This window comes from Somniosus microcephalus, chromosome 4 (genome assembly GCF_052327205.1).
Source record: "Somniosus microcephalus isolate GS21.2 chromosome 4, FLI_Smic_1.0, whole genome shotgun sequence".
Lineage (NCBI taxonomy): Eukaryota > Metazoa > Chordata > Chondrichthyes > Squaliformes > Somniosidae > Somniosus > Somniosus microcephalus.
Window position 1 is genome coordinate 201,105,521 of NC_140990.1, and position 14,425 is coordinate 201,119,945.

The window sequence follows — 14,425 nt, forward strand, 5'->3', positions numbered from 1 at the left end:
AAAGAAAGATTTGCATTTATTTAGAGCCTTTCACAACCTCAGAATGTCTCAAAGCGCTTTACAGCCAATAAAGTACTTTTTGAAGTGTAGTCATTGTTGTAATGTAGGAAACGCAGCAGCCAATTTACACACACAAAGCTCCCACATCCAGGCTTGGGCTGATAAGTGGCAAGTAACAATTGCACCACACAAGTGCTAGGCAATGACCATCTCCAACAAGAGAGAGTCTAACCACCTCCCCATGACATTTAACAGGATTATCATCGTCAAATCCCCCACCATCAATATCCTGGGGGTGTCACCATTGACCAGAAATTTAACTGGACCAGCCACATAAATACTGTAGCTACAAGAGGTCAGAGGCTGGGTATTCTGCGGCGAGTGACTCACCACCTGACTCCCCCAAAGCCTTTCCACTATCTACAAGGCACAAGTCAGGAGTGTGATGTAATTGATGCAAGTGTAATCCACTAGCCTGGATGAGTGCAGCTCCAAAAACACACGAGAAGCACAACACCATCCAGAACAAAGCAGTCCGCTTGGTTAGCACCCCATCCACCACCTTAAGCATTCACTCCCTCCGCCATCTATAAGACTTGGCTTCTTCGAAAGCACCTTCCAAACCCGTGACCTCTACCACCTAGAAGGACAAGGGCAGCAGGCGCATGGGAGCACCATCACCTCCAAGTTACACACCATCCTGACTTGGAAATCTATTGCCATGCCTTCATCGTCGCTGGGTCAAAATCCTAGAACTCCCTCTCTAACAGCACTGTGGGAGTACCTTCACCTCACTGACTGCAGCGGTTCAAGATGGCGGCTCACCACCACCTTCTCAAGGGCAATTAGGGATAGGCAATAAAGGCTGACCTTGCCAGTGATGCCCATATCCCATGAATGAATAAAATATTTTTTTGCTGCACTCAATCCCTACACCAACTATCCCCCTTAAATAAGCCCTCGGCTTCCCTCTGTGGCTCCCTAAGCATTCTTTGATGGGCCCAATGAGGCACCTGTCGCTGCCTCTATGAGCAACAACCTCAACTGCCCCATCTTCCTCTCTCTCCAATTTCCTTGCCTGCTAGATTCTAAACTTCCCAAGCTCTTTCCTGCCCCATCTTCCCACCCTCACTATCACCTTGGACTCTGCCAGTGGATCAACAATCACCACCTGCTCCACATTTCCCTTTGTAATGTCTATTTACTCACAATCAAGGCCCTTGTCATCCACAAACTTATTGTGGATGATTGCATTGACCTCCTGGCTCACGAATGGTGACACCTTTCCCTTTAATGAAGCCTCCCTGCCTGGCTATTTTTTCCACCACCTGACCCATCCAAGCCGCCACAGTGATGGGTTGGCCCCATCATCAAGTCATACCTTGGTCTCTCTCTCTCTCTACTCCTCTGATACATTCTCCTGCCTTGAGTACCTAACCTTGTTCAACCCCTCTCACTTCTCCTTTAAATTCCTACTGTCTACCTTCCCCCAAAACCCCACCCTGAGTTTTACCCAAAGGAAGTCTCCATCCTTTCCTCCTTGAGAATGTGACTGGTAGAATAGATAAGGGGGAACCAGTGGATGTGGTGTATTTGGACTTTCAGAAGGCTTTTGATAAGGTCCTGCATAAGAGATTAGCATGCAAAGTTAATGTACATGGGATTGGGGGTAAGGTATTGAGTTGGATAGAGAACTGGTTGGCAGACAGGAAGCAAAGAGTTGCAATAAACGGGTCTTTTTCCGAGTGGCAGGCAGTGACTAGTGGGGTACCGCAGGGATCGGTGCTCGGACCCCAGCTATTCACAATATATATTAATGATCTAGACGAGGGAACTAGATGTAATATCTCCAAGTTTGCAGACGACACAAAGCTGGGTGGGCGTGTGTGCTGTGAGGAGGATGCAGAGAAACTCCAGTATGATTTGGACAAGTTGGGTGATTGGGCAGATGCAGTATAATGTGGATAAATGCGAGGTTATCCACTTTGGTGGCAAAAACAGGAACGCAGATTATTATCTGAACGGCAATAGATTGAGAAAAGGGGAAGTGCAACGAGACCTGGGTGTCCTTGTGCACCAGTCGCTGAAGGTAAGCATGCAGGTGCAGCAGGCGGTCAAGAAGGCAAATGATATGTTGACCTTCATAGCGAGAGGATTTGAGTACAGGAGCAAGGATGTCTTGTTGCAGTTGTACAAGGCCTTGGTGAGACCACACCTTGAGTATTGTGTGCAGTTTTTGTCACCTTATCTGAAGAAGGATGTTCTTGCCATGGAGGGAGTGCAGCAAAGATTCACCAGACTGATACCTGGGATGGCAGGAATGACGTATGAAGAGAGATTCGGTCGATTAGGTTTATATTCGCTAGAGTTTTCGAAGAATGAGGGGGGATTCTCATTGAAACTTATAAAATTCTAACAGGACTAGACAGACTAGATGCAGGAAGAATGTTCCCGATGGCGGGGGAGTCCAGAACCAGGGGTCACAGGCTAACGATAAGGGGTAAGGCATTTAGGACTGAGATGAGGAGGAATTTCTTCACCCAGAGAGTGGTGAATCTGTGGAATTCTCTACCACAGAAGGCAGTGGAGGCCAATTCATTAAATATATTCAAGAAGGAGTTGGATATATTTCTTAAGGCTAAAGGGATCAAGGGATATGGGGAGAAAGCAGGGACAGGGTACTGAATTTGGATGATCAGCCATGATCTCATTAAATGGCGGAGCAGGCTCGAGGGGCCAAATGGCCTACTCCTGCTCCTACCTTCTATGTTTCTATGTTTCCACCTCTGCACTGAGCATTTCCTCATCCTTGATATTTCAATCTCCATCCTAGCTCCCCTTGACCTCTCTCCTCTGGATTCATTGCCATCCTGTCCTCCCTAAACCCTTCCCTCCCATATAAATTCTCCTACCCATATTTACAGCCGCCCTTTCCACCTTGTCATCTCCTGTGGCCTGTCCCATGGTCTTGATCACTGGCAAGGCCCTCTCCAAGCTAATTTCTTGTGTCCCTCAACAACCACATCTCTCTACATCTTTGCAACCCCACTTCCTTCTGCATCTGCTCCTGGGGGAAAAAAATCACCTGCAAGTAACTTATTATTGCACTTTCAACATCACAACTATCTAACCTTTGATACCAGCTCTTTGAAAGAGATATCCAATTAGTCGCACTCCTTCACTCTTTCTCATAGGCCTGCAAATTTCTCCTTTTCAAGTTTATATCCAATTCCCCTTTGAAAGTTATTGGGCCAGAAATTCGGGTCTCCATGGGTGAGTACGCACGGGGTACTCACCCGTAGGCCCAATGAAGTGCCGGTTTCCTGCATGCACTGCGCATGCGCGGGAAACCGGCACTTCCGTTCCCCTGAAAGAAGGGGTTCAGAGTTCGAACGCGTGCGCAGGAGAGGCTGCGCGTCGAACTTGCGTTTTTTTTTTATTTTGCAGGTTTTCCCGGGAGGGTAAGTCTCCAGAATTTACACATTTAAAAAGCAGTCGTAAGGCCTGCTTTTTACAAGGTAAGTGGTGAATTAATTAAAATTAAAACATTTTTTCCACGTTTATTATTTTTAAATACTTTAAAGAAAGGTAAGTTTATTTTTAGCCCCGTTAGAAAATAAAATTATTTTTTCAAAAATTTAAATTATTGTTTAAAATAGTTATTTCATGTAATTTATAGTTTATTTAAAAAATGTGTTTTTTAAAAATTTATTTGAAGATTTAGTGATGTTTTGGGGCTCGTAGTATTTCTAAAACTTATGAATGAAGCATTCCCTGCTCCGATTGGCTCCCCATGGCCCACGTGATCCCAGGGGACGCATCGAACTAACTGCGCCCCTGGGATACATACGCAAGCACTGCACGCCGGCAGTTGGAGCAGGCCCAGGATTAGAATTCCACGGGGGCCCACAGCTCAACGGCCGGCGCGCAAGGTAAGTGCAGGTCGGGGGCTTACACCCACGGGAAGCCCCCGACCCGAATTTCTGGGCCATTATTGCATCTGCTTCCAACATCTTTTGCATTCCAGGTTATAACAAGTCACTGCATAAAAATAATTCTGCTCATCTGGTTCTTTTGCCAATTGTCTTACATCTGTGCCCTCTGGTTACTGATCATATTCTCTCCCATCCTGCTTGACCCTCCTTGTAAGACCCCTATCTTTGCACTCTCAAGGTAAGGGGTGCAGCCTTGAGCGTATGTGATGCACAACTGGTTTAGCCATCCAGATCTGGTTGGATCATCCAAAACTCTGCTGCCCATATCCTATCCCACATCAAGTCCCTCTCATCCATCACCACTGTCCTTGCTGCCCTGTCCTGACCGTAACTCCTGGTCCTCAATGTTTCAAATGTAAAATTCTTACTTTTGTGTTTAATTATCTTCATGGCCTTGTCCCTCTCTAAATCTGTAACCTTCTCCAGCCCTACAACCCCCCTCCCCAAACTCTGAATTCCTCTGCTCCCAGTCTCTTGTGCAACCCCCCTCTCTTTTCCCTACCATTGGCTGCCATGCTTTTTGCCATCTAGGCCCCATGCTTTGGAACTCACTCCCTAAACCCCACTGCTTCTTGACCTCCACCTCCTCCTACAAGAACCTCCTTAAAACCCACCTCTTTGACCAAGCTTTTGGTCACCCCACCCAACCTCTCCTTCTTTGGCTCGGTGTCCTTATTTTTTATTGTACCGTGGGATGTTTTTCTATGTTAAAGATACTACATAAGTGCAAGTCATTGTTGTTGTCTCCATCCTCCAGTTAAAAAACCAATGCAGAAGCAATATGCCAGGGGAAATAGAGGTGCTACAAAATAACTTATTTGTTTGAGGGCAAAATAGGTTTGGGATAGAGATTTAACTTGCTGCCTGAGTGTAAAACTAGCATTGTGGATCTGCTGCCCGTTATAGAAAGAGTCCATGATTTCAATGGAAATGAAAATCAGACAGTTTCCATAACGGGCAGTCGATCCGCAACAATGTTTTTATGCCCTGGCGGCAAGTTGAAGGTCTACCCCCTTGTTTCAAGAAATATGATTCAAATTCTATTCTGCAGCAACCAATTCTAAGCATAATGGGGCTCAATTCTAGGAAAGCTTTATATTTATTCAACCATCTTGAAACCTTTGGGGGTCCCAAAAAATGTACTGGTGATCTGAACCTACACCTGGGCTCGGATCTATTAAATGTCACCAGGTTAAGCTGGACTTCCAAACAAAATCTAGTTCTCAAATCCACAGCTGAAAGATTGCAAGTATTTTAAGAACAAAACTCAATACAGCTGTGATGTTGTTTTACTTCCATGGCCTATTTTTAATCAGTAATAATTTCATTGCAAATAATGATTTATTCTGGTAAAAGTGGAGGGTACCTGATCACTTACTTGAAGCATGGAAGGAAGGATCCACTGATAACCGCTCAATGAGAAGAGATGGTTGAAGTGCACTGCAGTATTGATAGCTGTTGCAGCATATTGTCTAAGTAATGCACTGTCCTCTGGATGAAGAATTAAAGCCCCATTAAATACATTCAGGAAGAGCATGATCTCATCTCCCCAGGGAAATTCACTGGGCATGCCCAAAAACATCTCCTCCAATAGCTTGATCCACATACTCTTGTGAAGAGTATCAAGTCCAAACAGTTCTTTACCTGACAAAACAATGAAATATTTCACCTTGATGTCCAGCAGCTCATCATAAAGACTCCTATTTTATTTTAAAGTTCTGAACTAAGTTATAATTAGAGAGTGTGAAGAATTTAATCTATCCAGGTATACATGAAACATAACTGAAAACTACTCCATCAATTTAATTAAAAAATAATTAATTCCCAGACTATAGACATTTAAAGATTATAGGTATTTAAGCGCCTATTATTACTTTGATTTACAGAAAATAAAATTGTAGTTCACGATCAAAGATAAACATGTTGGATAATGCATACATATAGTTGATGGTGTATATATCGTCACTATAAGAACACACATTATGCTTTCAGTAACTTAAGTGAACTTGAACACATAAATATATAGTAGGCTATTTCCATGTAACAATGAAATATGAGTACAAATAGGGCAATTGTACTATATGGTTGTGTAATGCTTGCCTCCAGTAAGAAAGTTATTGAACCAGCTATTCTCCAAGGAACCTATTTAAATTTGCAGACAACAGAGTAGAAAGCATCAAGCCCTACAGTGAAATACAACCAAAATGAAATGTAAACATTAAAAAAAATACTGAGACCACCCCAACCCCTGCTGTGAACTCACATGGCTGGAGTTCTGATCCACTAAGCAAGTGACTCCAGGTGTTCAAAGGACAACATTTCTTTTTTTACATACTTTTTCTGGGTGATGTGGGAATAAAACCTCCATTTTTTTCCCCTTTTGCACTGGCTCTGGTTTGTAAGTGCCAAACCTATGAGGGGGTGCCAATTTTTACTGACAGCACCCCCTGCAACCCCCACTGATTAACAAAATCTATGCACTTAACAGCAAACCATTACCGCCTATAAATGCACCCAGTACTGCGCAGAGAACAAGTAAACACTGAAAAATCAGAATATACCCCACATTACTGCAACATAAGCTATTTGGTACAATAGTGCATTTTGGAGCATGTGATATCATTGTGGTGCCTGAAGTTTGGGAATCTTCTTCTTCTTCTTCTTCTTAGGCACTCCATCGGAACCGAGGATGACTTGCTTCCACATTAAAAATGAGTTCACAGGTGACTGATTAGTCCAATGCGGGACCTACAGTCTCTGTCACAGGTGGGGTGCTTGAGTTGACGTGCGCTCCTTGCGCTTGGCTTCCGTTTGCTCCCGGCAAAGAGACTCGAGGTGTTCGGCGCCTTCCCAGATGCTTCTCCTCCACTTTGTGCGGTCTTGGGCCAGGGATTCCCAGGTGTCGGTGGGGATGTTACACTTTTTCAAGGAGGCTTTGAGGGTGTCCTTGAAGCATTTCCTCTGCCCACCTGGGGCTCTCTTGCCGTGCTGGAGCTCCGAGTAAAGCGCTTGTTTTGGGAGTCTTGTATCGGGCATGCGGACAATGTGACCCGTCCATCGGAGCTGATCGAGCGTGGTCAAAGCTTCGACGCTGGGGATGTTGGCCTGAGCAAGAACACTGATGTTGGTGCGCCGATCCTGTCAATGGATTTGCAGGATCTTGTGGTGGCAACGTTGGTGGTACCTCTCCAGTGCTTTGAGGTGCCTGCTGTACATGATCCATGTCTCTGAGGCATACAGCAGGGCAGGTATCACTGCTGCTCTGTAAACCATGAGCTTAGTGCCAGGTTTGAGGTCCTGGTCTTCAAACACTCTCTTCCTCAGGCGACCGAAGGCTACACTGGGACACTGAAGGTGGTGTTGGACTTCATCGTCGACGTCTGCCCTTATTGACAGTAGGCTCCCAAGGTATGGAAAGTGGTCCACGTTGTCCAAGGCCTTGTCGTGGATTTTGATAATCGGGGCGCAGTACTGTGTGGTGGGGTCAGGTTGGTAGAGGACCTTTGTCTTACGGATGTTTAGTGTAAGGCCCATTCTCTCGTACGCTTCGGTGAAGGTGTTGACGATGGTTTGGAGTTCGACCTCCGAGTGAGTGCAGACGCAAGTGTCGTCTGCATACTGTAGTTCGACGACAGAGGATGTGACGACCTTGGATCTGGACTGGAGGCGACAGAGATTGAACAGTTTCCCGTTTGTTCTGTAAATTAGCTCCACTCCAGTGGGGAGCTTACTGAGGGTGAGATGGAGCATTGCAGCAAGGAAGATCGAGAAGAGCGTTGGTGCGATGACACAGCCTTGCTTGACCCCGGTTCGTACGTGGATTGGGTCTGCGGTGGAACCGTTGGTCAGGATCACGGCTTGCATGTCGTCGTGAAGCAGGCGGAGGATAGTGACAAACTTTTGAGGGCAGCCGAATTTGAGGAGGACACTCCATAATCCCTCACGGTTGACAGTGTCGAAGGCCTTTGTGAGATCAAAGAAGGCCATGTACAGCGGTTGGTGCTGTTCCCTGCATTTCTCTTGTAATTGATGTGCGGTGAAGATCATGTCCATTGTGCCCCTTAGTGCGCGTGGGAGGAGCTCTTCAGCCACTGGGAGAAGGCGATTGAGGAAGATTCTTGCGATGACTTTCCCTGTGGCAGACAGCAGGGAAACTCCTCTGTAATTACTGCAATCGGACTCGTCACCTTTCTTGAAGATGGTCACAATTACTGCGTCTCTGAGATCCCCTGGCATGCTCTCCTCCTTTCAGATAAATGAGTTCATGAATTCGCGCCAGTAGTGCTTCTCCGCCATGCTTTAGTGCCTCGAATATACTGCTACTGACTCTCATTTCTTTAGCATAACTGTGGTCAATTTTCACTTTTATTGCCTAGGGTTAACAACAACAAATTGCATTTATAACGGGGTAGTTATGGTCTCAAAATGGGGGTGGTAGCCTTACAGCCTTGTTAACACCGACAAATTGATCGGTGACATTTTGAAAGAGGCCTAACTGCTTGGTGGCTGAAGTGCCTGCCTGTTTCAGGTGACAGGCCTCTTAATCGGATCCTAGGGTTTCGATTGCCATTTTAGGTCAAAACTGGTTGGAGCATATGTCATGCTCCGCTGGGCCGCACAAAAATAATCAGGGCCACTGGTGCCCCAAGACCCCCACCCTGCACTTACCTTGCTGGTGGCCGTTGCGGCCCGATATTGGGTGATCCTCATGCTGGCTGCACACTGGCTCAATGTTAATGAGGCTGGTGGCTCAAAATCACAGACTCCTCTTCGCCGTGGGTAAGAGCAATCTGCCAGTGCTCTCCCGATCAACCCCATTAAGTTTAAAATTTTACAAATTTGTTATTTAAATAAGAACACAGGCATGTTAATGCTTATGTTAGGTTAATACCTCCTGATTAAATTGATTGAGATGAATGTATTTTGGTAAAGTAGTAATTTGCTTTGTTGCAACCCTACAAAAGGTGGATATACTATTATTTGGTTGCTTGAAACATTCAGTTTGAATGACTTGATGTCTGGTGAAGAATAATTTTACCTTGATGATCAGCAAACAATGAAAATTCTGCATCAACTGCATTTCGAGGGAATGATGGTAGTCTGAGAAGATCTTCTTGCAGCAAGGATACATGGGATTGTTTGTTTACAGCAGGTATGTGTTGAGTAAGAGACATCAGAAACATCACCCGACCAAGCTCCTCCAGTTTCCGAGTAAACACCTATTTAAAAATATGTTTACTATTTTGAGAGATTGAACTGTGTTTTTAAAATCCACAGTTTAAATAGTAATATAATAGTATTGTGTTTTTCTTAGAGCATGGCATGAATCACTGACTCTCAGAAACTTCAGCAAAGCTTGGAGACAGAGCTGGGTGAATGCAATCAGAGCGGATCGCAAGCAGAGTGGAACAATTTGGTGAGAGCAGGAATTGGGTGGAGAGGAGGAAGGCGGATAAGAAAATATAAAAACAGATAGCAAGAGTTTCTACAGCTATATAAAAAGAAAAAGGGTGGCTAAAGTGAACGTTGGTCCCTTAGAGGATGAGACCGGGAAACTAGTGGTGGGGAACATGGAGATGGCAAAGATGCTGAACAAATATTTTGTATCAGTCTTTACAGTAGAGGACACTAAAAATATCCCAACACTGGACAAACAGGGGGCAATGGGGGGGGGGAGGAGCTAAACACGATTAAAATCACTAAGGAGATGGTACTCGGTAAAATAATGGGACTTAAGGCGGATAAATCCCCCGGAACTGATGGCCTACATCCTAGGGTCTTGAGAGAAGTGGCGGTAGGGATTGTGGATGCATTAGTGATTATTTTCCAAAACTCCCTGGACTCAGGAAAGGTCCCGGCAGATTGGAAAACTGCTAATGTAACACCCTTATTTAAGAAGGGAAGTAGACAAAAAGCTGGAAACTATAGACCAGTTAGCCTAACATCTGTGGTTGGCAAAATGTTGGAGTGCATTATTAAGGAAACAGTAACAGAGCATTTGGATAAACATAATTTAATAAGACAGAGTCAGCATGGTTTTATGAAGGGGAAGTCATGTTTGACAAATTTGCTCGAATTCTTTGAGGACATAACATACAGGGTGCATAAAGGGGAACCAGTGGATGTAGTGTATCTGGACTTCCAAAAGGCATTTGACAAGGTTCCACACAAAAGATTACTGATCAAGATAAAAAATCACAGGATTGGGGGTCATATACTGGCATGGGTGGAAGATTGGCTATCTAACAGAAAACAAAGAGTTGGGATAAATGGTTCATTCTCAGGGTGGCAATCAGTAACTAGTGGTGTTCCGCAGGGGTCAGTGCTGGGACCCCAACTCTTTACAATCTATATTAACGATTTGGAGGAAGGGACCGAGTGCAATGTATCCAAGTTTGCCGACGATACAAAGATGAGAGGGAAAGCAGTGAGTGAGGAGGACATAAAAAACCTGCAAAAGGACATAGACAGGCTAAGTGAATGGGCAGAGATTTGGCAGATGGAATATAATATTGGAAAGTGTGAGGTTATGCACTTTGGCAGAAAAAAATCAAAGAGCAAGTTATTATCTAAATGGAGAGAAACTGCAAAGTGCTACATTACAAAGGGATCTGGGGGTCCTGGTGCATGAAACACAAAAAGTTAGTATGCAGGTGCAGCAGGTGATCAGGAAGGCCAATGGCTTTTATTACAAGGGGGATGGAGTATAAAAACAGGGAGGTCTTGCTGCAGTTATACAGGGTATTGGTGAGGCCACACCTGGAATACTGCGTGCAGTTTTGGTTTCCATATTTAAGAAAAGATATACTTGCTCTCGAGGCGGTTCAGAGAAGGTTCACTCGGTTGATTCCAGAGATGAGGGGGTTGACGTATGAGGAAAGGTTGAGTAGGTTGGGACTCTACTCATTGGAGTTCAGAAGAATGAGAGGCGATCTTATCGAAACATATAAGATTGTGAGGGGGCTTGATCGGGTGGATGCGGTGAGGATGTTTCCACTGATGGGTGAGACTAGAACTAGGGGGCATAATCTTAGAATAAGGGGCTGCCCTTTCAAAACTGAGATGAGGAGAAACTTCTTCACTTAGAGGGTAGTAAATCTGTGGAATTTGCTACCCCAGAGAGCTGTGGAAGCTGCAACATTAAATAAATTTAAAACAGAGATAGACAGTTTCCTAGCAGACAAGGGAATTAGGGGTTACGGGGAGAGGGCAGGGAAGTGGATGTGAGTCTAGATTCGGATCAGCCATGATCCTATTGAATGGCGGAGCAGGCCCGAGGGGCCGTATGGCCTACTCCTGCTCCTACTTCTTATGTTCTTATGTTCTTACTGAAAAAGAGAAGTGGAGCCCCAGAACCCAAGGACTCCAAGTTAACAAGCTTGAGAGCGGACATGCAGGAAAGTGAGAGGAGCGGTCAGAGATAAAGGTAGGCCCCAGAGCCCAGAGGGAGTGCGAGCGTCAGGGAGTGAGGTACAAAAACCTAAAATGACGTCAGCACAAGGGAAGGTGCTGATTGGTGAGTAGCTGGTGATTTTGTTTTTAAGTCTTGAGTTTATTTCTGTTAAGTTAGTTAATAATCTATTAAATAGAGGCATGGCAGGGCACCCGAGTCCCATGGAATGCACATCTTGTGCCATGTGGGAACTTCAGGACGCTTCCCTTGTCCTGGACAAACACATGTGCAGGAAGCTGGAGGAGCTCGAGCTCCAGGTTTCGGAGCTTGAGCAGCAGCTGGCGTCACTGCGGTGCATCCGTGAGGCTGAGAGCTACGTGGATAGCACGTTTCAACAGGTGGTCGCCTCGCAGCATAGGAGTGTGCCGGCAGAGAAGGAATGGGTGACCACCAGACAGATAAGGAGGCCCAGGCAGGAAGTGCAGGAGTGCATCTCACTCTCTAACCGGTATTCAGTACTGGTGAGGGCGATGGTTCCTCTGGGGAGTACAGCCAGAGCCAAGTCCACAGAACCATGGGTGGCTCAGCTGCATAGGGGGGGGGGGAGTAGGAAGATCGGGAAGGCAATAGTGATAGGGGATTCAATACTTAGGGGAACAGACAGGCATTTCTGCAGCCACAGATGTGATTCCAGGATGGTATGTTGTCTCCCTGGTGCCAGGGTCAAGGATGTCACTGAGCAGCTGCAGAACAATCTGAAGGGGGAGGCTGAACAGCCAGAGGTCATGGTCCATATTGGTACCAACGACATAGGTAGAGAGAGGGATGATGTCCCGCAGGCAGATTTTAGGGAGCTAGGAAAGAGATTAAAAAGCAGGACCTCAAAGGTAGTATTCTCCGGATTACTCCCGGTGCCACGAGCTAGTGAGTATAGAAATAGCAGGATAGAGCAGATGAATGCAGGAGGGAGGACTTTAGATTCTTGGGACATTGGGACCGGTTCTGGGGGAGGTGGGACCTGTATGCGCTAGACGGGTTGCACCTCAACAGAGCTGGAACCAAAACCCTTGTGAGGGGGTTTGCTAGTGCTGTTGGGGAGGGTTTAAGCTAATTTGGCAGGGGGATGGGCACCAGGATGTAGCATTAGAAAGGGGAAATAAGGTGCACAAAGGATTGGAAGAGACAGATAGCTCTAGAGTAAGGAATAGTATGGTATTAGGTGGGGTCAGACTAAGAGAGAATACAAGAAGGTCTAAGATAGGTTTACAGTGCAAGTGTGTAAATGCACAAAGTGTGGTAAATAAGGTTGGTGAGCTGCAGGTGCAAATAGCCACATGGGAATATGATGTTGTGGCAATAACGGAGACCTGGCTCAAAAAAGGGCAGGATTGGATAATAAATATTCCTGGATATAAGGTGTTCAGGAAAGATAGGGAAGGAAAAAAAGGAGGTGGGGTGGCAGTATTGGTTAAGGAGAATGTTACAGTGCTGGAGAGAGAGGATGTCCTGGAGAGGAGTCAAGGACAGAATCTATTTGGTTAGAGTTGAGAAACAATAGAGGTGCCGTTACACTACTAGGTGTACTCTATAGGCCACCGACCAGTGGGAAGGATATAGAGGAGCAAATTTGCATGGAAATTACAGAGAGGGGCAAGAACTATAGAGTAGTGATAATGGGGGACTTCAACTATCCTAATTTAGACTGGGATAGTAATAGTGTAATGTGCAGAGAAGGGGAAGAATTTCTGAAGTGTGTTCAGGAGAACTTTCTTGATCAGCATGTTTCTGGACCAACGAGGAAGGAAGCATGGCTGGATCTGGTTCTGGGGAATGAGGTGGGGCAAGTGGAGCAAGTGTCAGTAGGGGAACATTTAGCGAACAGTGATCATAGTATCATAAGGGTTAGATTAGCTATGGAAAAGACAGGGAGCAATCTAGAGTAAAAATACTTATTGGAGGAAGGCCAATTTCAGTGGGCTGAGAATGGATCTGGCCCAGGTAAATTGGAATCAAAGATTGGCAGGCAAAACTGTAATTGAACAATGGGCTGTCTTTAAAGAGGAGATGGCTTGGGTAGTCGAGGTACATTCCCACGAGGGGGAAAGGTAGGGCAATCAAAGTCAGAGCTCTCTGGATGACAAAAGAGATAGAGAGTAAGATGAAGCAGAAAAAGGGGGTGTATGACAGATGTCAGGTTGAGAATACAAGTGAGAACCAGACTGAATATAGAAAGTTCAGAGAGGAAGTGAAAAAGGAAATTAAGAGGGGCAAAGAGAGAGTATGAGAATAGATGGGCAGCTAATATAAAAGGGAATCCAAAAGTCTTCTTTAGGCATCTAAATAGTAAACGGGTTGTAAGAGGAGGGGTGGGGCCGATTACGGACCAAAAAGACCTACGCATGGAAGCAGAGGGCATGGCTAAAGTACTAAATGAGTACTCTGCATATGTCTTTACCAAGAAAGATGCTGCCAAAGTCAGTGAAAGAGGAGGTAGTGGAGATACTGGATGAGATAAAAATTGATAAAGAGGAGGTACTAGAAAGGCTGTCTGTACTTAAAGTTGATAAGTCACCATGACCGGATGGGATGCGACCTAGGATGCTGAGGGAAGTAAAGGTGGAAATTATGGAAGTACTGGCCATAATCTTCCAATCCTCCTTAGATATGGGAGTGGTGCCAGAGGGTTGGAGAATTGCAAATGTTACACCCTTGTTAAAAAAAAGGGTGTAAGGATAAACCCAGCAACTTCAGGCCAGTCAGTTTAACCTCAGTAGTGGGGAAGCTTTTAAAAACGATAATCCGGGACAAAATTAACAGTCACTTGGACAAGTGTGGATTAATTAAGGAATGCCAGCATGGATTTGTTAAAGGCAAATCGTGTTTAACTAACTTGATCGAGTTTTTTGATGAGGTAACAGAGAGGGTTAATGTGGTGTACATGGACTTCCAAAAGGTGTTTGATAAAGTCTCACATAATAGGTTTGTCAGCAAAGTTGAAGCCCATGGAATAAAAGGGACAGTGGCAGCATGGATACAA

At 45.2% G+C, this 14,425-nt stretch overlaps 1 protein-coding gene across 1 annotated transcript in view; it reads right to left on the reverse strand.

The window, feature by feature from the left end:
* unc80 (unc-80 homolog (C. elegans)) overlaps positions 1–14,425 on the reverse strand; it is a 378,796-nt gene that overhangs the window by 86,250 nt on the left and 278,121 nt on the right. The window contains exons 44-45 of the mRNA XM_085984208.1: positions 9,034–9,214; positions 5,374–5,639 (exon numbers count right to left, since the gene is read on the reverse strand). Coding sequence (XP_085840334.1) covers positions 5,374–5,639; positions 9,034–9,214 — 447 coding nt within the window. The remainder of the gene's footprint in view (positions 1–5,373; positions 5,640–9,033; positions 9,215–14,425) is intronic.